This window comes from Sander vitreus, chromosome 11, assembly GCF_031162955.1.
Source record: "Sander vitreus isolate 19-12246 chromosome 11, sanVit1, whole genome shotgun sequence".
In the NCBI taxonomy this organism is placed as follows: domain Eukaryota; kingdom Metazoa; phylum Chordata; class Actinopteri; order Perciformes; family Percidae; genus Sander; species Sander vitreus.
The window spans coordinates 19,082,922-19,109,230 of NC_135865.1; the positions used below are offsets into that span (position 1 = coordinate 19,082,922).

The 26,309-nt window shown below is 39.3% G+C and overlaps 3 protein-coding genes across 4 annotated transcripts in view; 2 read left to right on the forward strand and 1 right to left on the reverse strand.

Annotated features, from left to right (window-relative positions):
- The first annotated feature begins 2,983 nt into the window (after nucleotides 1–2,983).
- xk (X-linked Kx blood group (McLeod syndrome)) lies at nucleotides 2,984–14,436 on the forward strand. The gene is made up of 3 exons (XM_078262121.1): nucleotides 2,984–3,439; nucleotides 10,918–11,180; nucleotides 12,385–14,436. The coding sequence occupies exons 1-3, from the start codon at nucleotides 3,195–3,197 to the stop codon at nucleotides 13,287–13,289; spliced, it is 1,413 nt and encodes a 470-aa protein (XP_078118247.1). The 5' UTR covers nucleotides 2,984–3,194; the 3' UTR covers nucleotides 13,290–14,436.
- Nucleotides 14,437–14,668: 232 nt separating this feature from the next.
- Nucleotides 14,669–18,108, reverse strand: LOC144525373 (dynein light chain Tctex-type 3-like). The gene is made up of 5 exons (XM_078262122.1): nucleotides 18,020–18,108; nucleotides 17,316–17,357; nucleotides 17,041–17,164; nucleotides 16,885–16,962; nucleotides 14,669–16,411 (listed from the first exon to the last, which is right to left on the reverse strand). The coding sequence occupies exons 1-5, from the start codon at nucleotides 18,044–18,046 to the stop codon at nucleotides 16,335–16,337; spliced, it is 348 nt and encodes a 115-aa protein (XP_078118248.1). The 5' UTR covers nucleotides 18,047–18,108; the 3' UTR covers nucleotides 14,669–16,334.
- A 604-nt stretch (nucleotides 18,109–18,712) lies between these two features.
- The window catches only part of sytl5 (synaptotagmin-like 5), a 37,521-nt gene continuing 29,924 nt past the window's right edge, over nucleotides 18,713–26,309 (forward strand). For both annotated transcript variants that reach the window (XM_078262123.1, XM_078262124.1), the window contains exon 1: nucleotides 18,713–18,810. The gene's annotated coding sequence lies outside the window, so the exon portion shown is untranslated. The remainder of the gene's footprint in view (nucleotides 18,811–26,309) is intronic.

Genomic DNA, 26,309 nt, shown 5'->3' on the forward strand with positions numbered 1-26,309 from the left:
TTTTTACTTTTACCTGTACTCTATTACAACAATTAACTGAACTCTGTGTAACAACAGCGCCAATCCGCATAAACTTGTACTTCTGGCTGCTGAAGTCACTATAAATATAATGTTGTACCCCATACTGTAAGTAGCATTTAAGCTATTGGACCAATCTATTTTTATCAATTGTCAAAAGTAAAAACACAAATGATTTAATAAGTATCCCAAACCTAAAAGAAAGGAACTATGTGGTTTGCCTATCATGTTTTTGTTCTTTTCTGTACCGCTCCAGCATTGGTATGATAAGTGATATATGGTCATTTTGAAATAAATCACAGCGTAATTATATCACTTTATAAAGTGATAGAATTACACTGTGAAAAATGTCGCTGTTTCTGTCACCACAGACCTTCAGTTTTAAAAAAGTAAGTGAGGTGTGGGAGTAAAGGTCAAACCTTTCAAACCATTATGTTTTCATGGTCAACACGCCTTTAGTCTCCATTAAACCCTTCACCTACACATTGCCAAAGGTCCCTACATAGCAGCATATTTTTTGCTGGTGCATCTGATGGTGCCAAGTGGGCTCAAAATAATTTTCTAATATAAATGCAAATTGAGTTTTCCTGTATCAAGGCACATAACACAGATGAAAATGTTCTTCTGTGAGCATGACTTAAACCATTTTAATTATCCAGACTCTTCTGTTGCCAATATTTTTTCAAAGAACAAAATGGCTGCAGAGTTGATAATTCTCAAAAGCATTTCCCCCCCAAATGTGTATAATTTGACAGAAAAACGTCCATCAAAGTAAAATGGCTGCTTGGACTTGAACTATGCTTTTATCTGAACTCACAAACAGGAACAGACTCCAAAAGCTGAAACTGATTCCACTGCTGGCCTTTTCAATTATTATGTAGATAGACCACGTTAAAACAAATTATGTTTTTCAGAACTTCAGTGCCACTGCATCCACTTCTGTTCTCCCTTGATGTCAAGACGACCTCCTCGCCCTCTCTCTCTCTCTCTCTCTCTCTCTCTCTCTCTCTCTCTCTCTCTCTCTCTCTCCATTACCCTCAGCCTTTGTGTCTTACCATTTCGAAATAAACACATAGAAAAGTCTTTTGAATTTGCATTCATTTTGACTTTTTAGTGGTCAAAAATTCAATTATTTCTGTATTCATAAGATGACCTTTGCTTCTGTTGTATATTTAGTTACAGCAGATACTACACTTCCACATTTGCATGCCAATGGCATTTATCGTCTTTGTATCGCTTTCTTTTTAAATTGGGGCACAAACATAACCTAATTTCAAATTGAAAAGTGATTCAAAGCTTCCCTTACACAACCTCGACTCAGATAACCACTTTGATTATCTTGGAAATGCCACGCAGTGTGATTAAAGCTGTAACGAACACGGCTGATACCTGTGATACATCTGAATATTTAATGTGCTTCGTGGTTTAAAACAGTTTAATGCATCGTATTTTATTCTATTAGATTATTGTGTGTTTTGGTTGGATATTCCTAAAATCTGCCCCAGAGAGAGACTCTTTCATAGTCTTAAAGCCAGAACAGAAAAATCTCAGGCCCAGTGGATACTTACAAAAGTGTTATGTAGTAAAAAGTACTCGCTCTGCAGAAACATGTCCCCTGTGCCTGATATATTATCATTTATGGCATTATTAGATTGTTGGTAGTGATGCATTAGTGTATAAGCTGAATTGTACTGTTGTAACTGCTCAAGGTGTAGTTTTAACTTCTTTATATACAATCATGTAGTTTAGTACTGTAGTTTCCCATAGGGCCTGAGCCCCTCCAAACTATCACAAACTCAATCCAAGGAGGCATGGGATGATTAATGGAAGAGACAAGAAGAAAAAACTGAGTTCTGTTATATTCATTTTATTTCATTGTTGGGACTATTCTTTGCTTCTTTTTTTTTTTTATAAATATTGGATAATTTGACCTTGTTGGGTCTTGACAAGTTTTTTTAAAATGAAACCATTTGAGAAGTTTAGAGGGGAAATGTATTTTTTGTGGAATCCCTGGTTTAACAATGTGATGAATTTCAAAAATGTATGTACCGTTTTTTTATGTAAATTCTTAATCTGCAAAGTAACTACAGCTAACAAATAAATATAGTGGCGTAAAAAGTACAATATTTCTATCTGAAATGTAGTGGAGTACAAGTATAAAGTGGCAGGAAAGGAAAATACTTGAGTAAAGCTAAAACAGTACTTCAGTAATATACCTAGAACAGTAATAGGTTATAGGGTTACATTCAATCAATTCCTCCATAGTTGAATATATTTTAGTGTGTATTTGTTTAACAAATATGAACATTAAATAGCATGTTTGACTTCAGCACCATGGAGAGCAGCCGGTCGAGCCTGGTGGTGAAGATGATGAACTGAAGGCTGAGAGAATAAGAATGAGTTGACATTTTGATATCCTGGAGAAGATTAGTTGTTGTTGTAGTGACACAAGCAACTCTAAATAAATGTACAATGCTCAAAGGCAAGAGATCCCTCATGTTTCCCACAGGGCTGAAGTCTGGATTTTAGAAATACTGAGGTCAATAGGTCAAGGCAAGCTCCACCAGTAAAAAACCACCCCAAGTTGTTATTAAGTTTTCAGCCACACTAGCTGGCTCTAGGGATTGCAGTTATGGTCAGTCTGACCACTTTAGTCCAAACTGAAATCTCTCAAAAACTACAACAAATGTACATGGATTGCCATGAAATAGTCCACAGTGGCTGATCCAATGACGTTTCCTCTGGCGCCACCATGAGCTTTTTTACTGAAATGTGAGAAAGGTATGCTTTCTGATTTATATCCTAATATCCTAAATAAAACATTTTTATAATATAATGACGCTTCTGTTCCTATTAGTTATATAATTTGTCTGATTAATAGCCTAAAATAATGCTCAGTGTCTGAGCAGTAATTACTACATCACTGTCTACAGGGCGTCACTTCTCGCCAGCTCACAGCGCCCCGTGCGCCCCCCGTAGACTCTCTCCGGGACAACACCTGGCTGTGACAACATTCTGCCTGGCACTAAATCGCAGATGAGCTGCGGCGGCGGCGGCGGGTGCCTGAAACAACTACGTCCTCTCCGGTGGGTGACCGACCGACTGCCCGGTGGAAACGGCATGGATTTGTGGACCGTGAGCGAAGCCACATTCCCCAAATGGCGGAGTGAGTGAGGATGCGACTCCCCAGTTCCATCTTTGTGTCGGTGTCTCTGTTCACGGCCGAGACCACGGCAGCGCTCTACCTCAGCTCCACATACCGCTCAGCTGGAGACCAAATCTGGCAAGGGCTCACGCTCCTCTTCACGCTCGTACCATCTGTGCTTGTGCAGCTGACCCTCACCTTCATCCACCGGGACCTCGGCAGAGACAGACCGCTCGTCCTGCTGCTGCACATCCTGCAGTTCGGACCCATCGTCAGGTCAGTGCTGGCTTGTTTATCTCCAACCAGTGGATGATAGATAGAGGCTCTGGAAATCATTGTGTTCCTAATCACTGTCACGCGATAAAACGTCTATAGGTGCCGTTTCCACGGGTGATTTCTGTCGTTAAAAACACGGCCTGTTTGCACATTTAAGCTGCTTACGGTTTGATGAATGCATTGCGCATATGCTGCTGTTTTCATTTTCTCCGGCCTTTTGTCTTTGGCTGGCTGCATACATACTGGTGCAGTGTGTGTGTGTGTGTGTGTGTGTGTGTGTGTGTGTGTGTGTGTGTGTGTGTGTGTGTGTGTGTGTGCGCGCGCGCAATATGCTTATCGATATGTTGCATGTCCACACAGCTGGCAGCCACTGCTGTCTATATAGGCTTATTTCCCAGTTGGATCATCTTCAGCTGATTTATTCATGACTGCTTTGTCTGAAAGGACATTACATCACATGAAGAATCTGACATATTGTTACACACTGAGGGAGGATCCTTTTAAGCACATGTGCTTTCTGTGTAAACCTCTGGCCTGACATGTCCATGTTCTTCAGCTATAGGAGCATAGCCTGCATATGTACAAAACCTTATATAGTCTTATAATACATCCATGAGAAAACCTCCCTGCTGTCAGACATGCAGCATGAGAATGTTGTCAAACTTACAAACAGCAGGAGAAATGACTGTGGTGCCATTCATCTTCTGTAATAAGAAAACTAGAGCTGAAATGATTAGTTGATTTATCGATAAGTATACTATTTTGGTAATCGATTAATCATTTTAGTAATTTTTCAAGAAAATGATTCCAAAAATTTGATTATTTCAGCTTCTCAAATGTGAGAATTTGAGTTTTGGGCTATTAGTTGAACAAACAATAATAATTAAAAAAAAAAATAATAATTGTTAGTTGCTGCTCTAATGGGAACACTATCAGTAGATTTACAGTAAATAATCTGAAACCATTTTCCATATTTTTCCCCCAGCTATTTCATTTTAAAACACAGGTTGGTACATGGTGGAATGTAACTGCACGGTCACAACATTATAAAACACAGAGTAGAAAATAAAAAGTAGGCTACATGAATCAAAATAAGGAGCACAGCTTCCAGAAACTTAACTGACTGAACAAGGCATTAATGGACAACATGACAAAGAGCAAGACACCAAACTGGTTACATCATTATATTCCTCATACTTGAGACAAAGACAATCAGTATCAGCTTTATTGGCCAGGTTTGCATAAACAAACAAGGAATTTGACTCCAGTTAGAGATGCACTATGAGTTCCTGCTTGGTCACTTCTGTTGACATTCCAAGTAAATTTCAAACAAAACAGAGCAAGCTCACCCCTCCCCCCATGTTTCCGTAATTGTCATGACTGACTGACTAATGGCCGTTTTACATTAGCCGCATCCAAGCTTGCGCGCACCAATGTGACGTCAAAATGACGTAGATCTTGCTGGCGCACCAGGATTTTGAGTGCGCGAACTGAGGGCTCTATTTTTTTCAGCGGCGCGCGACAAAGCGGAAACAGGAGGCCTGAACGAGTTCGCCGACAACCAGATGCCAGGACGCTCAGAGTGACTGCAAGTCTCTCTTGTAAACTTACTGGGTTAAGATGAGTTCTTTTATAGTGAATGAAAGGCTTGATCCGACAAAGTAGGTCATCGAATCAAATCGAAGCATTGACAGCAATGCTGCTGCCAGTTCTGCCATTGTTTACATTTTTCTTCTTCTAGTCCGAGAAATAGCAAAGTCGGTAGCCTTTCCTCATTAGCGCCACCTCTGTTCAGCAGAAGACTGCAACTAGTGTTGCGACCACCACGCGCAAGTATAAACAGTTATGGCGATCCCATGACGTCACATTTGCGCGCGCCAGGTTGGGAACGGCCAGTAACTGTCACTAATCCCCACCCCCTCCCCCAACCATCTTGTCGGTGATTGGCTGGAACGTGTTTGTTGTATTTTGGTGCCTATCCTGTGCCTCTAGTGTATTTTGGTGCCTATCCTCCGCCTCTAGTGTTTGTTTGACGTTTACGACCCCTGTGTTGTCTCCCGAGACCGGGCTTTTTCACAGTGTATTCAGGGGGCAGGCAGCTAGCGGCTCAAGGAGAGATCTTTGCTCTCAAAGTACAACACTCACTTAACATATAAAGAATAAAAACAAAAAGGACAGTAAGAAATATAAAAAAATACTGGTAAGTATACAATATAACAATACAATAGAATTCACAAATTTACAAAAAATATACAATAACAATTGAAGAGAGGGAAGGAATAGTGCAATATCAGTATTAAATACAGTACAAAATACATTATTAAAAAATAATACAGTAATAAACAGTGATCCCACAAAATATATCCAAAACATATCCTAATTTAGTGTACAGGCACTTTTTATGAGTTTCTGCCTTTATACAAGTTTACGGGAAACAACAGAATAAACAAAAGCTGAGAAGACATTCAACTCCCAACTCTGTCTAAGTTGATTTGCATAGACTCACTACCATCTGCTCAATCAAAGCAAAGGTGCTTTGTTAGTTAAGATGTGAACTTTGGTCGGAGCCAGCCTGGCCTCTGAACAAAAGGTCCCACTCGGATCAAAGTGAAATGCTTCCTCTCAACACAAAGACAGACAGACTTAATTAAATCATGATTAGTTTTATATATATATATATATATATATATATATATATATATATATATATATATATATATACATTTTTTTATTTAGCAAAAACTGTGTGAAGATATGTCATACATAAATCTCATTATTCATATTTCAAGTCCACACTAGGACAAAACAGACAAGACATGCAAAAAACATAAATAAAAATAAAACAAAATAATTGAAAACACAAAACCACAAAACAAACCCATCAAACAACATAATAAATACACTCAGGATTAGTTAAAAGTCTGTTGATAAGGTAAAATAGTTTCAGGACAGTCAAAATGTCATAAAGAAAAGCAGGAACTTGATCAGTGAACAAAAAAGAGAATGTTAGGACTAAATGAGACTTTCAGGTAATTGTCAGGTAATCCATTTACTTCTACAGATGCTGTCACTACCAATGCATATTTCAAACTGGATTTTTAATTGCTTTAAAAGCCCAAATGGTCCTCAGTTCAAGCTTCTCAAATGTGAATATTTGCTCCTTTTGTGGACCAAACAAGCTGTTTTATTGTATAAATTTTGGCTTTTGCAAATTGTTTCAACTATGTTCAGACATTTTATAGGCCATTAGAATAGTAGATTCTTCTGAGTTTATTTAGTTGAATGAATCCACTGGTCAATCAACAGAAAATGAACCAGCTATTTCAATAATTGTTCATTTAAGTCAGTTATTCATTATGCACTTCTTCCAGCTCTTCACATGTAAAGTGTGCTGCCTACAACGAGCCAGGAACATCTATATTTTCGTTTTTCTTTGTCAACCAGTTGAACAGACGTCTCTTGCAGCGTATTGACTCCCCAGCAGTGGCCTCTGTAGATCTGACCCTGCCATGCCTGTTTCCCCTCAAGTGTGTTCAGATGATTACTGTTCAGACTTCTACGTCTTTCCTCAGTGAAGAGCAGAACTAAGAATAGCACAGTCACCCCCGGCTCCTTATCTCTGACACACAAGCGGAGAGGGAAATGTCCGTCTCTACTGCCAAGAGCACAGCTGCACTTCCTCTTCTTTTCCACCCAAACAACACTTGTAATATTATAAACAGAGTCATACACAGAGTCCTTATCATTTTTTTGTCATACCAGCAGTGACAATGGTGCTTGTTGTGCTGAAAAAAATCATCTACTTGTTTCATTTTCATTCTTATCTAATTAGAAACCTTTTTTCTTATTCCTCCTCAGTGTATGTTGAGCACGTGTGATAATTTTTTCCATCACAGAAATGGAGTCTAATCTGTCTGTTATTGTAGAAGTACATTGCTGGCTTTTTCTGCAGCTTTTATACTGTTCAAAGTCCACTTCCACTCAAAAATGTCTTTTGCTGATATAGTTACTTCACTTGGAAGAGCTGAAAGATGAATCAATTAGATGTCAACTATTAAATTATTCACCAACTATTTGTATTAATCGTTTTGAGGCCTTTTTTTAAGAAAGAAAAGTAAAAAATTCTCTGATTCCAGCTTCTTAAATGTAAATATTTTCTTGTTTCTTCACTCCTCTTTGAGAGTAAACTGCATATCTCGAGGTTGTGGACAAAACAAGACGTTTGAAGAGTGCATCTGTGACTTTGGAAAACACTGATACACTGATTTTCTGATATTTTATAGACCAAACAACTAATCGATTAATCGTGAAAATAATCACATAACAGATTCATCAACAATGAAAATAATCGTTAGTTGCAGCCCTACTTGGAAGTAATAATACAAAATAATGTCGACGAGTCGACACTAGAAGACTGTTTTCACCTTTATCTGCTAAAAGGTAAAAGTTTCTCGGTGCTCACCTTAAATCTGAGTTTAAGATGACGCGTGCCAGCTGATATTGTGACCACTTTGGAAACCAATAGTCCAATATGCAACTTAGACAAGTGTGATGGAAACAGCTCACAAACACTGACACTGGACCTTTCAATGAAGTAGGAGACATCTTGTGTCCCAACCAATATTTGCACATTCATAGATTCTAGATATTGCAATGACTAAGAAAGAGTAGATTTTGAGGAATTTACTGATATTAATTATAGTGGCTGTAAGTTATGATTATCCGTCTGTTATCTGTAGACTTACCCCTTCATCTGACAACACACATCTACTTCACAACATGCTGAACTCAGCAGAGACGGAGTGTGGGACTAATCTTCATATCTTCATCCTTCAATTAGATGTTGGTTATTTATTTAACATCTGAAAAGCTTAACCTTCACACTTTTATTTATAATCAAGTCAGTGAGGTGTTCACTGTGAGTGCCACTCCAGCTGATAAACCATCTGTCCTTCAGCACCCCCGGGGCTTAAATCCTCCTGCCTTGCTGTTTTATTGGCACTGTGTTTATGAGTGCTGCCTCGACCTCACCTCGACCCACACTCATTTTCTGACTGGGACTGACATCTCTTTAGACATTCACAATAGCAAAGAGCTACTGTAAATGTTGGCGTCAATCTACATACCAATAGATATTGATTTTAATATTAAATGTTAAAAAAAATCACCTCTCAGGTTACAGCTTTTTTATTATATCATTGTAAACTTAAAGGGGCGCTATGCAGTTTTGGCAATTTCTTCGCCGTTTTCTCGCTTTTTGCTCGCAGGTTTCTCTATAGAGCTCCTCCTACAGCTTCGGAATAGATATTTGGCAACACTGTTGTAAAAACTCGTTGGCGGCTCTCCCCCCTCCCATCTTCTCCATCTGGTCATGTGCATTTGTTTTCATAGAAGCCTGCGAACGCATGGAGCCATGTCCACTGAGGTAGACAGCTAGTAAGCTAGCTAGTAAGCCCGTAACATATCCAACACCGATCACAATAAAACTTTTACAGAAAGTTTTACGGCATACTTTTACTTTACAGACAATAGCAAGCATCCTGAGGTCACAATAACAAGAAATACAAAGATTAAACAGAGTTTATCCCAAAGATACTTACAAGTGCAACAGCAAGAACGCCAGGTCAGCATTGGATTTGCAGGCTTCTGTTTGTCTCAGTTCTACTCGTGTCTGACTCCTCGTTAGGTCAGTCTGCCGTTTCCTCTTTCTCTGTTCCTCCGACAATGCTTTCCTAGCTTTCTGCTTCTTTTTTGCCGGCTCAGCCATGACGATAGTGTGAAAAATTCCATCACTACCTTGTTCTTATAGCTGGCCGGTTCCTTTATGTATGCAATGATGTGAACAGTGTTGGGGAGTAACGGAATACATGTACCAGCGTTACGTATTCAGAATACAAATTATGAGTAACTGTATTCCGTTACAGTTACAATTTAAATAGTTGGTATTTAGAATACAGTTACATTGTTGAAATCAATGGATTACATGACGATACTAATCTGTTTCACGGGTTTATTCACTCTCGCAACTCCATGCATTTCCCAGAAGCCCCAATATAAAAACGAAAAAATTAGCTATTTGCGTGATCACTGATAGAGGTAAAGATGGAGCTGGAACCGGCACAACAGAGCCAGAGCAGGAATGCGTTTCTAGCTTGGAAATTCAAACAGCATTTCACATTAAAGAAAGAGAAGAAAGAACGAAATATAACTGTGCACTGCAGTGCAACTTCTGCTTGCCAGCAACCAACTTCCTTTCAGCGTCGAAATTACTCCACCTCCAACCTGAAGAAGCATCTTAAAGTAAGTTATTTTTAGCCAAGGGTAGTCGTCTGCTGTAGTTTTACTGGTCACCTTGCTATTTTATAGTTGACGTGTGACTTTACATTCTCCTACATGCTGATTTACTATCCCCAGAGCCGTTGAAAGACTAGCCCCGTTTGACATGTTAGCTAACGTTAGCTAAAATTAGCTCATGGTAGCTTAGACTGCGGTTAGATTTTTGTAGTATGCAGTTCGGGACTACAAATACAAAAATCTATCTGCTTGTTTCGGTACACATTCAGCCAGTTGGAACAGAAGAACACACTAGAATAGGCCTGTTTAGTAAGCTGTATGTGATGGCCGCATTCCTACACTTATAAAATGCAATTCAATGTGGAAGTTATCCAAGTATTCAGAATACGTTACTCAGATTGCGTGACGTAACGGAATATGTTACAAATTACATTTTTGGGCATGTATTCTGTACTCTGTAACGGAATACGTTTTGAAAGTATCCTTCCCAACACTGGGCGTGAAGCAATTCGTTACATCCCGAGAACTGATATGACGCGATACTTCCTAACGCTGAGGCCGGTGGTCCGCCGGCCGAAAGTTACAAGGGTGGTTTTTCCACTCACAGGCGCTAGGGGGAAGCGAGACGATCACCATTCAACCCAAAAACAGTCCGAAGCTGTTCAGTTAAGGTAAATTAAGCTAAAAAACGGCATAGTTCCCCTTTAATATCTTGTTCATTTTGGACTGATGATCTGACAAAATAAGCAATTCATCACCAATTTTGTCACCTTGTGCTCTAGGAAATTGGGATAGACATTTTATAGACTAAAACATTTATCAATTAATCAAAGGCATCCCTAAATAGCTTCAATTTTCTGTGAAGTTAAACCAGTACAACAGAATGCAAAACAAGAACAACAGAACTCACAAGAACACATGATTGATATAGCTTAATGAACACAGTAAACATTATACCTGTTAAACCTGAGCTGCTGTTTTTATGTGATGTTGATCTGCTAGTGTGTTGTGTGTTGACACCAGTAGGAAGAGCCTCTGTGTTGATTAAGCTAATGGAGAGCCTAATAAAGAAAAAGAAAATGGAAAAAGAATCACCTGCAAATAAATGAATAATGAGAAGTTATGTGCAGCTGTTCATTGGGTCTGCAGCTCATAATGGTCTCCTGCTGTTGTTGTTCCTGTAGGTGTCTGGAGGCGTTCTGTATCTATGGCAGCGTGGGCCGTGTGGAGGAGCCGTATGTCAGCATCACCAGGAAGAAGCAGATCCCTCGCGGGGGTCAGCCTGAGGAGGTGGAACGGCAGGTGGGGCAGGCGGAGGGGAAACTGTTTACACACCGAGCAGCCTTCGCCCGCACCTCTGTCATTCAGGCCTTCCTGGGATCTGCCCCCCAGCTCACTTTGCAGCTCTACATCTGCATCCTGCAGCAGGGGGTCTCCATTGGAAGAGGTGAGGAGGACGAAAGGGTACATGTACTTTAAGTGTGTGTGACTCTTTGACGTTATGGTCACATGTACCTTCAATCCCCCGTCGCCTGTCCACAGCTCCAGCATGATGTGGGCTGATCAGTTAAGTGCCATATTGGAAATAAGAGGATGGTGTTTTTATGAGTCAAAGTGGTGTTATGTAACCGCCTCTCTGAAATCGAGGATGGAAAACAGTGTTTCTCTCTGCCAGTTGTTACAGATCTGGCTGTCCAACTCTTAGTAGGAGCCAGAATTTCTATTACTAAGAGAGACTTAATAAAAAGGTTCACCCAAAGTCAATCTAGGACATCTGGATGTCGAATTAGGACAAAATAAAAAGATGTTATAGAAGTATAAATCTTATTTCCTCTGCTCCCGGCGGTCTGACACTTCTATTTCACGCTTACCGATTTAACAGCCGGAATGTGGTGAATGGGAGCTTCAGGGCCTTTAAGGGATCAATTTAAGTCTGTCTTAAAACAATAGTCCCCATATGTATATTTAAAAAACAGTTTTTGCTCGCTGTAATTATTCCTACTGTTTGTTCTGGTAATTAAAAGTTCCCTTCACTATGTGTTTTCCCATGTTTATCTGAAGTTAATGGAGCAGTTTGACTTAGTCAAATCAAGTGGGTATCATCCAGAGTTCCAGTCTTTTTACCACCAAATTCCCTCTTTTTGTTACAATGCCTTCACTGCAACTCTGCACAGGGGAAAAAAATAGGGAATTTTGTACCAACCATATGAGCACTTGAATGTTGTTTTAACCCTCTGAAGTTTATTTATAGTAACTTTAGTTATAAAGCATGTAGAGACAATCTGAGAAAACCAGTTGAAAGGGATTTTTTACACATTATCTTATTTATGTCTGTAGCCCATAACATAGACTTTTATTTCTTAAATTTTTCTGCTGTATTTGTGTGTATAAATACTGAAATATTATTTTGGCTGAACTGTTCTATAATAATATTTTGAGTGATCTTTAGTGAGTTATCACTAAATATGTGTAGATTTAAGGAACTAGTGTCATTTTCCACGTATGAGAAGTCAGATATTTTTCGAAATAGTTTTCACACCGATTTTAAAAGCCTCTAAACAAAGGAAAAAAATTTATGAATTCATTTTTTGAAAAATAAAGAGGAGACTTGATGGTGTCATCATATTTCTGTCTCTCTTTTTCACTGTCAGGCACACTGATGGTGATCTCCCTCCTGTCCATTGTGTACGGAGCACTGCGCTGCAACATCCTGGCCATTAAGATCAAATATGATGACTATGAAGTGGATGTCCGCCCCATGGCTTATCTGTGCATTTTCCTGTGGAGGAGCTTTGAGATTGCCACTCGTGTGGTGGTTCTGGTTCTGTTCAGCTCTGTGCTGCAGCTCTGGGTCCTGCCCGTGGTTCTGCTTAACTTCCTGGTTTTCTTTCTCTACCCGTGGATCCTGTTCTGGCAGAGCCACTCTCCATTTCCTGAGAATATAGAAAAAACTCTGACCAGGGTGGGAACCACCATCGTGCTTTGCCTGCTCACCTTCCTCTACGCCGGCATCAACATGTTCTGTTGGTCAGCTGTGCAGGTGAAACTCAACGACCCGGACCTCATCAATAAGTCCCAGAACTGGTACCGCATGGCCGTGTACTACATGTTGCGTTTTGTGGAGAACGCCTCACTGTTGCTGCTGTGGTTCATCTATAAAACTGACTTCTACAAGTTGACCTGTGCCCCGCTGCTGGTGTTGCAGCTGCTGGTCGCCTACGCCATCGCTATCTTCTTCATGCTGGTATTCTATCAGTTCTGTCATCCATGTCGGAGGCTCTTCACCTCCAGCATGACCCAGGGTCTCTGGAACTGCTCCTCTCTGCTCTGTCTCATGTGCAACTCTGATTCACCACAGAACAGGCCCATAGGAAAGTCACTCAGCCCCACCACACGCCAAGAGACGGCTAATGATGGAGCCCACGACACAGCCAGCGACACCACAGACGACTTGCCTAATGAAACTATGTATGACATGCTCAATGATACAACAATCTACGACACAACTAATGAAATATGTGACGGAATCAATGGGGACATTAACCACAGTGATTAAGCAACGCTTAAAGCATCACAACCGTTTGACGTGCCATCCAGAGAAGCGACACAGATAGATCACACCCTCTGTAACCTTTTAAGTGCCACGAGTCCCTCCGCGAGTTGAGTTTACACTTTGAATCCTTTCATATATCCATCTCAACTCTGTTTTCTACCACTGTCTATTACTCATACATGAAGCAAATGTGTCCTTAACTGGAGATGTATTCTGGCTGCAAACATGCATAGTGTTCACTTGTGTGCAGAAGCGGTGCTCAATTGTCTCATCAGCCAACATCCGAACCTATCATCCTGCAGCCTTTAATACAAAGAAAAACACGGACAACACCGTTGCTTCTTTAGTTTTGGAGACCGTGTACACTTATATGCTGCATTACTGATCACAAGGCGCCGTGCATTTAAATTGATTGTATTTAATAGTGGCATGGAGGTGTGCATGTGTGGAGCCTCAGAGATGAACTTCTTCGGAGGTAGGGGGTGGGAGGGGTATGTTTTGTATAGGTTTGTTTTCTGAACCCCCCTCTAGTTTTATGTTTGCAAGCAATCAGCCTTTTTACTCCTTGATAAGAGCTTTATCATTAATACGCACTGCTTCTGTGATGTATTTGTGCTTGACGATGACATGTGAATCTCCACACATAGTTTAAAGAAAACGTTTGATCACCAAACACGCTAACTGTAAAGCATGACTTTGGTACAAATGTTGAGCAACAACAGCTGCAGTGATGTGAAATGCTTTGTTTGGATGTATTTGCATTTTTCTAATTCACGCTTGTCTGTCAGCTCTGCGTCTGTGTGTCTCATTAGTTAGAATATTTACACACAAATTGTGTACACACAAAAATCGATTATATCTAACTGAAAAATGTCTGGAATAGTTTGCTTATTTTCAACCTTTAATGTATAATTGTGTGTAAGAGAGAGAGAGAATGTCAGTGTGTTTGTTTTTGCACCTACTCTTTTTTGCAATATATCAGCAGAGGGATGACAACCTCGGGTATCAAATGAATGCTCCTAATGTTTGTACAAATAAGATAAGCCAAAAAAATGTGAAAAATCTATTGTACACATTGGATATTCTCATACAGAGCAAAATAAAAAAGGTATTTAAAAAATAAAATCCTTATTAAAAAAATCTAAATAAATTTATATTTATATGTGAAAATTGTCAATAGTTTTATTTTTAGCTGAGAAGCAGTTGCTACACACACAGTCCTGTGCTGACATCTAGTGGACACACATCCAAATTGCAAAATTGTAACATTTATCTCCCTTTGTGTCAATCTGCTTAACCAATCACACTCTGGTTTGTAGAGATCAACACTCATTCAGATGCAAAAACTGTGGATTATTAATACATTTAATGACTGCACTGAAGACGTTCCAATAAATTAATTTATTAAAGAGCCTTTATGAACTTAGTTTTACACAAGTATGCCAGGATTTCTACGGAAAAGTTCTATAAAAAGTACATTAGTCGTTCTGACCATTAAACAACCCCATCTTCCTGGAAATACACACTTTCATATCAATTCTGCAACGACTAGTAGAGACACTTTATACAAGTAGTCAGGTAGCTACTGTAGAATAATGTTCTTCCTAGTTGCAGATAAATAAAATAAGAATGTAAAAGGTTTCCATAAGAGACCAAGTGTGTTTTGGTGTATGCTTTTTGCACAGAGTTGTGTGCTGCCCGAATAAAGGAAACTGATGCACAGATGGTTTAGCTTAAGCGGTAAATATAAGATAGTTAGGGTCACAGTGGCCTCGAGCAAAGTACATTGAGTAATAATAACAAAGTGAAACAGGAGCAGAATGTACCGCTTCGCGTGAGCGCAAATGAGGACGAGACATAATACAGTGGCCCCCACCCTGGCAGGTGTTGTGTGAAGACAGCAGTCCCTGTGCGGGAGAAAAGAGGGGTCCCAAGAAAGAAAGTATAAGAGATGAGCGGAAGAATAGATCGGGGCTCACGAGGTCTGACAGTCTAGAGATACCTGGACCGGCTCCAGCTTTTTGTATGTTGCTAGGGAAACTTAGTCTCTGTGTGCTTTGTGATCCCCACAGATCTGTGTATTGAAACTCCGATGCTTGACTGATTAAACAAATATATTTGACTTTATCTTATCTCATTTGGCTCTTGCTTAGGATCAACGTAATACCAATGTAACAAATGCGCGGGGATATATATAGTAGGTCTTTTATTGGAGTCAGACACATTGTCCCAAAACGGGGGACACAGAGGAGGAAATTCCCAACACTACTAAAACACAACAGTCAGACTTTTCATAAATACCAAACTACAGCAACTGTTTTATGAGGGAATGTACTGAAGGAGACAAATGAAAATAGTCTAAAGCCATGCTAGCAGCTCCCCGAGGCTGTAGTTAGGCAAAGCGAAAGGCTAACATTAGCATGCTAATCACAAAGTAGAGCTGAGGGTGATGGGAATTTAGTTAGTTCCAAGTATTGGACAAATCAGAATTTTGACCTGATGATAGCACTAGCGGAAAAGTCAGAGGATTACCAAACTCATTACAATTTATCCTGATGGAGACTTGAATGTGTGTAGCAAATTGAATGTCAATATATCCAATTGTCATTGAGATATTTCAGTCTGGACCAAAGTGGTGGACTGATTGACACTGCCATCCCCAGAGTCTTGCTGCTAGCATGGCTAAAACAAATCAGGCTTTACGTTATACACAGATTACAAAATTTGGGACAAAAATATTTAGTTTTAACTTCTTAACATCTGCTGACCAAATAAGTCATTGCTTGAATTCTGACTTTGGTCCTGACAAAGCAACATTTTCTCACACAAAACGCAGGCTGTCGACTCACAAGCCACAATTCTTATCCTGACGTTAAGTTGTTCAAGCCTGTGGGGAGAAATAAGCTATTTGTACATACAGAGGGTATCATCAGAGGATCTTCATGGCTTCTTGGTCACCGTGCCATTTCAAGCTTCAGACATGATGGTGTTAGGAGAGAGAGAGAGAGAGAGAGAGAGAGAGAGAGAGAGAGAGAGAGAGAGAGTAGCTCAAAGCGCCACAGCAACAGCAAACACACTGACCACACAGTACATGGTGCGATTCTCCCACCTCACTGTGCAGCTTCCTGAAAGACACAAACAAGCAGTAGAAATTACACAGTGGTAGTATTGTGACTGACCGAGGTACGCACTTAGTGGTACATTTTTAAATTGGAAAAAAAACCTTGTCAGGGGTGTCCTGGTAAACAAACTATGTAATGGAAACAATGTTTCTAAATTACATCAAACATACAGTACCATTGGTATTTCTTTACTGAAATGTCTTGTTCCTTATTGGTCAATATAAATGCTGATGCCAAAATCAGATAGTTTCTGATATAAATAATAATTTTGCAAAAAGATTATTGTATTTCGGCAAAGTTCTTATGCTGCTGCTTGTGTTAAGACAAGATTTAACGTGAGAATTTGGCTTCTTTTAATAAATGAAAAAAGTCCTAAAATAAAGTATTGTTCTAGTATCTGTACTGAAACTCAGGTATCATACTGACACAGGTTCAGAGCAAAACAAAAACAGCTCTCATTATAAGTCATCTCTCACCATCAGTGGCAGTGTCCCAGTAGCAGGAGTTGGCTGTGTGGAGACCAGCGCTGCTCTTCTGCATGACCGCACAGTTTACTGAAAAACATCAGACATATGAGCTCCACATGTTAACATTACGTCCAGAGGTGTCATGTTGACGGGCAGTTGGTTCACCTATGTATTTGAACGGCCGTCCTTGTTTTACCAGGTGAGTCAGAGAGTGCTCCACTATACTGGCCGTCCACTGGTTCACTTTACTCTGGTTGTAATCTGTTCCACCAATAACACCTTCGATACACTGAGACAAAACCACAGCGAGAGAGAGAGAGAGAGAGAGAGAGAGAGAGAGAGAGAGAGAGAGAGAGTCATGTAGACTGTCATCACATCAAAGAGTGGATTTACAATAGAATACAGTTTATTAATCTTTCCAGGAATTCAAAAAAAGGTACCTCTTTAACTGAGATATTAACCTCGTCGGCATTGAAGACAACCTGCAGTAAAATTTTAAAGACGGAAAACATTGTTAGTTGGTGTCATCTGTGTTTTTTCCCCCCGTTTTTGCATGAGGAAACCACCTTTTAGACCGTTACAGACAATCTGTGCATGACACAGCTAATGACCTTGTCCAATGAACCATTATACACAATTATACATGTCTAAACTATAGTTTAGACAATATATATAAAATGTAAAGCATATATGCTTTACATGCACACTAATAATGCTGTTGACGCTAAATTTATGCAGGCTTAAAGTGTTGGTCTGATTTCATTTTGTATATGTGTTATGGAGTTTGAATGCAATTATTTTGAGTCACTTTTAACGTCAAATAGTTTTCATTTACATAAAAAAGTAACGTTAGGAATACTTTCATTCTGTCGTGTTTGTTTATATAGCCTATATGTACGATTTGTCTAATTGTCATTGTAACTTCCTGTTTCTGACGTTAATACACTGCTAGGAATTATAATTGTAAATATGCTATTGTAAATTTATAACCCTTATGACCATGACCACACCCCGATGGAAACAACTGTTAGCCTCAGCTAACTGACTAAGCTAGCTGGTTTAACTAATTGTCAGCAAACCGAGTCGTTGTGTTAACTGCGGACCTTTCGATAGTTAAATTAAATGTAATTCAAAATCAATTCACCTCATCTCCAGAGTTATATTCCTCCATCGTTACTAACACTGTTATCTTAATGATCACCGGTTCAGTTATTGTTCCTGTTTACTTCCTGTTGTAAAGAGTCAAAGAGCACAGAAAAGACATTTCTGCACCTCCTGAAGCTGAAGACTGTTTATTATGTCGCCTCACTGTGGTGTAAGTCAGACACTACAACACCAGACCAGCATCAACATCAGAGGGCTATAACTCATCTGAGAACTACTGAAAATATCTGTCCTCACAAGTTTATAAAATAGTTTAAACAGCAATAAATTTAATTCAGACCTCTACTCATGATTAAAAATTATGTTTAAAAATGTAGCCTAGTCTACTATTTATTTATTTATTATTTTACTATATAGGCTAGATAGCCTATAGCCTAGCCCTTCAACCAATAGCTATACATTACAGCCAGCCTGTAAAATAATGACCACGCAGTTTAATTGGGTCATTAAGTGTATTTCATAAAAACAACAGAGGAACAACTGCAGAAACTGTCGCATTGTCAGAAATAAGCCTATTTGTGAGGGTTGCGTGCATGTAGGCTAACACACACACACACACACACACACACACACACACACACACACACACACACACACACACACACACACACCACGCCCCCTCCTGTCGGGAACACCCTGGCTGTGGATGTCTGTCTTCAGACGGTGCCGAGGCGCACCTACACACTCGCATACGGTCCCAGATCCCTGAACGGACTCTCCCAGCCAGCTGTGCTCCCCTGTCGGCTCCTCGCCGCTGTCCGCAGCCGCCAGGTAAGACACCGCCGCTCTGCAGGTCAACCGGCAACACACCGGGACGCCAAACACCGCCGTGTTTCCACTGGGATATAGCATAGTCAGCCGCTGCTTGCTGGTAGTCTATAGTTTATGTTTCATTTGAGTCTTTTGCTTGTTGTTTTGGGGGATGGAGAGGGGGGCTGTTTATCCACTGTCACGACCACGACCTCGGAGGATTAGTCACACATCAGCAGGACCAGACAGCCCTACTTCCCCGGCAAAAGTTAAGCGCGTTTGGGCAGGTGCAATGCAGCAAAAAGCTAATTTTCTTGTCTTTTGTTTCCTCCCGCTGGATTCGACGGTAGATTAACCTGTTTAATAATAATACGCTGATAATACGTTGCATGAATTAACTTGCTGATTGAGGTTTGAAACCAGGCATGTTATAATAAGTATAGTGGCAGTGGGTTTGATGTGACTTTACCTTTTCAAATATATATATATATATATATATATATATATATATATATATATATATATATATATATATATAAAGCAAAGTGACTTTAGTTTAATGGTCCTATGATGTTTCAGTTGTTAATTAATGCTGACCTTGTCTGTGGTAGTTTCATCTGGAGTCGTCAGGTTATCCCGGGGCTTTTCAGGGAAGACTGGTGTTACTAAAGAGGTGACAGACACACAGTGATGCTGCTAAATGTCTGCAGAGCTGGTTGGATATCTGGCTCAATGTTCAGTAGGTGCATCAGGCCTGGAGAGGTGTTACACTCTGATGAAGCAACATGCTGACCTCATTACAAATGCTTCTTAGCCTCAGATTAGTTGGTGTTGTGTTTGATGCTGCCACTTACAGCAGAGATGTCAGATCCAGTTTAAGATAAAAGAAATGTGAAGCTTCTTTTGAAGATGGTAAGATGTTGTCAGCAGCAGGATTTGAAGCCTCTATTCAGGAACCAGAAGTCCTGATAGGAAGGTTTGAGCCTGGAATACATGATGCATGCAGGATGCAAACATTACATTAGGGCTGGTTAGTTTCTTTTTTCAATCAATTTAGAGCTCCAGCTAATAACTTGTTATTGATGACTGTGATAATGTTTTTGATTAATCAATTAATCGTTTGGTCTGTCAAATGTCAGAAAACAGTGAAAAAAGGACTGTCACAAGGCTAAACAAGCAATTGTTGTCCAAACCAACAGTCAAAGACTGAAATATTTTCGGTTTACTAATAAAACAAACAAAAGCAGTAAATCCTTGCACTTGAGAAACTAGATTCTTAGAGAAACAAGGGAAACTAAAGATGAATCAATTATTTTCTAATGATTGACAGTTGAATTAATCAAATCCTTTCAGCTCTAAATTACTAACTGACCACCAGACTAAATTACGTTTTTTTTATTTTTTTTTAATGTACGCTAATATAAATTAGAGAAAAGCAGCCAGTCCTCACCACTGTCACACTAAATGCTTGCTCTTGTGTGAATAACTGGAATTGTTGGGTCTTTGTAAATTATAGAGTGTGGTCTAGACCTACTCTGTCTGTAAAGCGTCTCGAGATAACTCCTGTTATGATTTGATACTATAAATAACATTGAATTGACTTGAATTGAATTTGAGTCTGAAACCTGCAACAGTTTTTTTTGCTTGATAAATTACGTAAAGGAATAGTTCAACATTTGTAGGGAAATACGCTTATTGACTTTGTTACAGTCAGTTAAATGAAAAGATCAATATTACTCTCACATTGGTCTACTCCTCTAACTCTCTTGCCAATAAGCGGTTTTCCCAAAATGTTTATTATCTATTTTTAAAGGATTATTATCAGTTATCAAAAATACTACTTGCATCAGTACTAAATTGCATGTAATATTTAGTTAAATTCTGATGTATTGAAGCTCAGATTGATTTTGGGTTAACGCATGGACTAATGGACCAGTGGACTAATTCAACATCATGGTTTATGATGATATGCATATGACACTGTGGTCAAAACCCACGCAATCGACATACACACACTTGCAGACGGCATCTTGGAAGTTTGTGATCAATACTTGTCGTATCTGGTGATGTAGCAGCCAGCTAGCGACGATGTATGATGACGTAACTGTAACCAAGTAGTGTCTCATTTCATAGGGGTATGTTTTCACCCCTAGCCCTTACCACTCTGTTTCGAGGGACAAGGGCTAGGGGTAAGACGAAGGGGTAGGGAAAGGGGAAGGGTTAAGACAAAGAAATGGGATTCAGCCTTAGTCTTATTTACTGTAGTTATTTGGCAGCAAGTGTTAGTTTAAGCAGCCAATGTAGTCTGACAAGGTCAATTCAAATCATCAAAGTGGCTATTAGTGGCTACTAACACTGACAAAGTAGCCACAGACAATATCAGTGTTTTCTATCATCCATCAGTCCTGTGTGTTTAAGACTGGAGACGGGTGTAAATTAAAACAAAGCAGTTGTGCTAATGAGTTAAAATAACACCCATTAGTTCATACATTATCATTACGTTCATTATGAAATCCTGTGAGTGAATGTGGTATTAAAATAAAAAATAAGCAGCTTCTTGAAGGTTTGTACAGTATGAGCTTTCCCAAAAAGAAAAATATTTTACCATCCCTGACCAATTTTACATTGCTGTTTTTCTTTCCCCATGAACAACACGCCTTTGCTGCGTAAGACATGCTGCCGTTCTATAATTTGTCATATGTGACGCTTCCTTAAATTGGTTCATTTGGCTCCTGTAAGCGGTAGATGCAGTATCTGCTGAGACTGTTTTATCATTGTCACGGAGAGAATGGCTCCCTAATGATAACCAAGCTTATACAGCTCACACACACAAGGCTGCTGGAGGGGGAATAAATGGGTGAATAAAGGAGGAGAGAAGCCAGGGGAAGAAGGGATTCCCTGATTTCTCTCCATGCAGGCAGCCAGGGCTCATCAAGCGGAGCTGAAAGAAGCCCTGGGGAGTGCAGTCACACAGCATTAGAGGTCTGCATCTTCAAGACACAGTAGAAGTGTGTGTGTGTGTGTGTGTGTGTGTGTGTGTGTGTGTGTGTGTGTGTGTGTGTGTGTGTGTGTGTGTGTGTGTGTGTGTGTGTGTAGGCACATACATTCACACATGTATGCATTATTATGGCATATTATTTCTGCGACAGACTGCAGCTCATGGTGGCAGAATGATGTCCTCTGACCTACAAAATCAAAACACTGACTACAGATTTGGTCACAACTGAGTTAAGACCAGAATCTGAGTTTTGGGCATTATTATATAATTATTAAATGTATAATTTCCATGAAAACAGCAAACTAGACAGCTAACAAGAGCACTATATCAAGTAGCTCTATGGCAAAAAATAATTATCATAAAATGACAGCATTATTTGTTGTACAGTTTTCCTGAAAGCTTTAAACCCCTTTCCTCAATTGTACTACTCTCTGCCTTTATAGGGCAGTACTGTTGGCACCGCCTCTGTCTCCCACATAAATCCTGTCCACTCCTTTGTATTCTCACAAACACTGAACAGGAAATGTGTAATGGAGATGCACATGATAGTCTGCCTCTATAGCTTGAGCCACATTCAATATTACTTTATTAAACCTACTGTAATCTGCATGATTATTTCCAGATTAACTCTGCTGATGAGCTGAGCTGCGGCAGCAAAGCTCATCTGTGCTGCTGCATTCAATAACGTCTAATCTCTGTTGTGCCATGTTGTGCAGGGTTTTATTGAATTAAATTATTAAATTAAATTATTATTATTATATTAAATTATGTTTTAACAACTGCATACTACTATCCCTGTATGGATGTGATATGATTTCTATCTTTGTTGTCGGTCTAACTCAGGTTAAACTCTTTGTGAAACATGAACAAACACAAACAATGAATGCCACAGAACTTTCTTTTATTATAGTCAGTTATAATGGAAAAAGAACATACATGAACTACTTTAATGTAGATTTTCTTTAGGGCTGTATTATGTGGTATCAGATCGGTGCATAAACTCCAGTACTTCCCGATACCGATACCAGCATTTTAGGCAGTATTGGAGACCATCTCTAGTAATTAGTGGAAGCCCATCCACGCACAAACACTTCACATGTGGGAGGCCAGAAAAAAAAAAAACTCTTAAAAAAGCAGAAATGTAATTTGGAGGCAGTGCTGAGAGGAATGATTCAGTTGGGTAATAGATTGCTGGTCAGGCAGTGGTGCCTCTGTGTCACCCTCCCTAAACCTGTAATGTGTATGGACACATGCCATACACTGTGGGCGCTCTGTGATGTTTAACTGCACCTCTGAGGGTCACGGTGGGCTGTGATGGGATGATGGGACACTTCAACCTGCAAATCAGGCGAATGTGTGGATGCACACATGCTCAAAATTAACCCTTTCATTTAAAATGACATCAGTCATTATTTTATTATTTCCCAGCACCAGCATGTTGACCAGAGTGTGCCGTGTGGAAAGGTCAACACAGCAGAGGGTACATCAAACACTGACATTAATTAGATTCATTGTTAGCAAGTCGTGCACATCAAGGTGTTTAATCAGTAAATATATTTGAACAGACTTAGGACGGCTGTAATGACATGACTGGGAGTCATAGCCTCTGTGTTATGTAATTATAAACTGGATTGATAACAGGCAAAATTATGTTCTTTCTTATAAAAAAAATAAAATAACGTGCAGTTTAAATAAATGAAAGCTTGAAAGGTCATTCTGGAAAGTGGGAATAGTAGTTTAACAAAATAGCCGTAACTCAATGTCCAGTTACCAGCTTTTTTGAGAGTTTTCAACCATGAGCTGCGATAGAAACTGTGACATGCAGTAGAAAGTTATAGTAATTGGACCTTGAGTTAATATTATTCTCTATTATTTTGATCAAACAATTAGATTATTTAACATGTGATTTGCATTAATAAGACATGTAATGATATTTTAATGTCTTGATTAGAAATCAGTGAGAAAGAAATGATAAACCTGACTAAGAGTCTACAGCCATGCAAGCGGCTCTGTAAGTAACTTTGACACAGCGGTGCTTTAAGCTATTGCTAACATCAGCATGCTAAACATGGCAACGCTATAGTGTTAAGCAGGTATAATGTTTACTGTGTTCATGTTCATAGTGTAGCGCGTTAGCACAGGATTATGTTAACGTTTACATTTTGTAAAAACTATTAATTAACACACGACAATTGTTAACCACGATGTCTCTATATGAGAAATACTGTGATGATACATTTACATGAAGAGACGATAAACTGCAGTAGGTGAAAAGCTAATACAAGGTCAAGTGAATGAGTGAACCTATACCCCATGTTTATTTTCTTTCAAGGCATTAGGCGACATTTTGTTCTTCATCAAACCAAACACCTTTTATCAGTTCAAGGTAGAAGGTCACATACTTAATGATGTCATTACAGGTGGAGACTCCCAGCTGTAGGAATAAAATAAAAACTTCTGAGCGTCATTCACATTTTAATCACATAATCTTGAGCATTAATCATTAGTTCCAGTAGAATCTTTCTTTCAACCTCGCCTATATTTGTTGTAAAGGGCGAAGTCCACATTGAAATGTCTGTCTTCACTGTGTTGGTTCTCACCACTGAGCTGACCGACTGGAGGAGGTAGCCTTATATTTACTCAGAAATCAGAATTTAGAAACAGGTTTATTGCCAAGTAGGTCTTCATTTTCATTTGCGTCAGTGTTGTGGTGCATGACAGTCAAAATATACAATAGGAGAAAATACAAACACCGCAAAAAGTTATTTAATTGAAATAAAAGTAAATTTACAATAAACATGTACATAAAGAGCTGTATGTGAGAGTGGTATTACTTTTCTCATCTAATTCCAACAAAGTGAAAAAGCATATTTTCCTAAATGTCAAAATATTCCTTTAATTAATGACGTACTATCATTTATAACATGCAGACATGATGAGTATTTATTTACAAAAAAAAAAGCACCAGCCAAAAGGATTTTTCACAACCTGGCAAACCTTGAAATTGTTATTATTAATGGCTCATAACTAATCTATACATTCTTTATAAACCGTTAATATAGCCATTACTACATCTTTATAAATGGTGTGTAATCAGAAAGTGCTATCAGGGAAGCAGCTAGTCGTGAAGTCCAAGTTGCTGAAGCATCTCTGAAGGCTCTATTGTCAGTTTTTTTTTCTTCTGCAAATGTATGTATGGGTCGCTGAGAGCTAGCATGTAGAACTACTCTTGTTGTTTAGAATTTTAGTTTCACACGTTCTGTGTTTGAATGAATGGCATGAGCACATACAATTCATTCAGCAACATGATCTTCAGCAAATAAACTCTTCTGGCTTCTTATCAGTTTGGAAAAAGGTTACAAAGTGGATACCAGAAGTTCACTTGCCTAAAACATCAGCTTGTCTTAGCTACAGGATCTTTATTCATCGATCTGTGCTGGAGGCTCAGCCAGTCCAGGGCACGTATCTTTCCTCCAAACAATGAATTTCATTGTGCATCTGTCTCCTTGGTGTTCCAGCTCCCTAATGTACCCGCATACAGTTTTAAAAAACTGAAATGACATAAGGCTAATCTTAAAAGAAAATCATAATGCAGCCAACATGCAGTTCAGTTGGTACGCTTTGATTCATTGGCAATTTTAGACCCTTTTTTAGACCCTAAATTTTATCTCAGCCCCCCTAAAAATTATAATAATAAAAAGAAAAAAAGAAAATCAATTTTAGTGCTTCATTTAAAGTTTGCGAACTTGTCTGTTAGTGACAGAGGAAAAACAATTACAGGTTCAAAGGGCTTAAAACAGGTTTAATATCCTGTGTCGCTGTCGCCGATGCTAAGCACCTGTAACCCAGTCAAGGAAAGGGTTAACAATCGGTTGGCCAATCGGAGGAGGTTGTGCCAGACTCCCGCCTTTGGCTGAGTCTCTATCTGATCTGTCAGAGGGAGAGCAGGAGTGCGGTTGTGAAGTTTAACATTGGTAGTTCCCAGAGAAGAAGTTAATAATTTTATGGTGCAAATTAGAACCCAAATTGAAACGTAAGAAATTAAAATTCCTGAATGTTAGAATATTGTGTGAAATTGGTCGTTATTACTGTGACTTGTGAAGTGTCAGGTTTAGTTCCGTCATAGTGTTAATAGTGTCAAAAAAGTTAGCTCAGAGATTATCAGCTAATGAAATTACTGATTTAGCAGGGTTTTTTTGTGTGTCACATTCTCGTTAGGGGCTGAACCCCCCTAAAGGTCTGATCCTAGAATCGCCCCTGCTCTGATTAATTGTAACACTGTTCTGTACACACACAGTTTTAGAGGATTCCCTTCTCTCCATTAGCTGGTAGTGCATTGAAAAGACAAAGTGCAGCAAAATGTGGCAGGCAAGCATCCGTTAAACAGGAATGAGTGCTATGAAATATTCAGCTATGTTGGTGAAAGGAGAGGAAGCTGTTTATAATCCAAACATCTCTCTCTTTCTCTGTGAAGAAGCAGCAGAGGCCACGACTGAAACTGGGTTAATGAGATCCAGCCTCG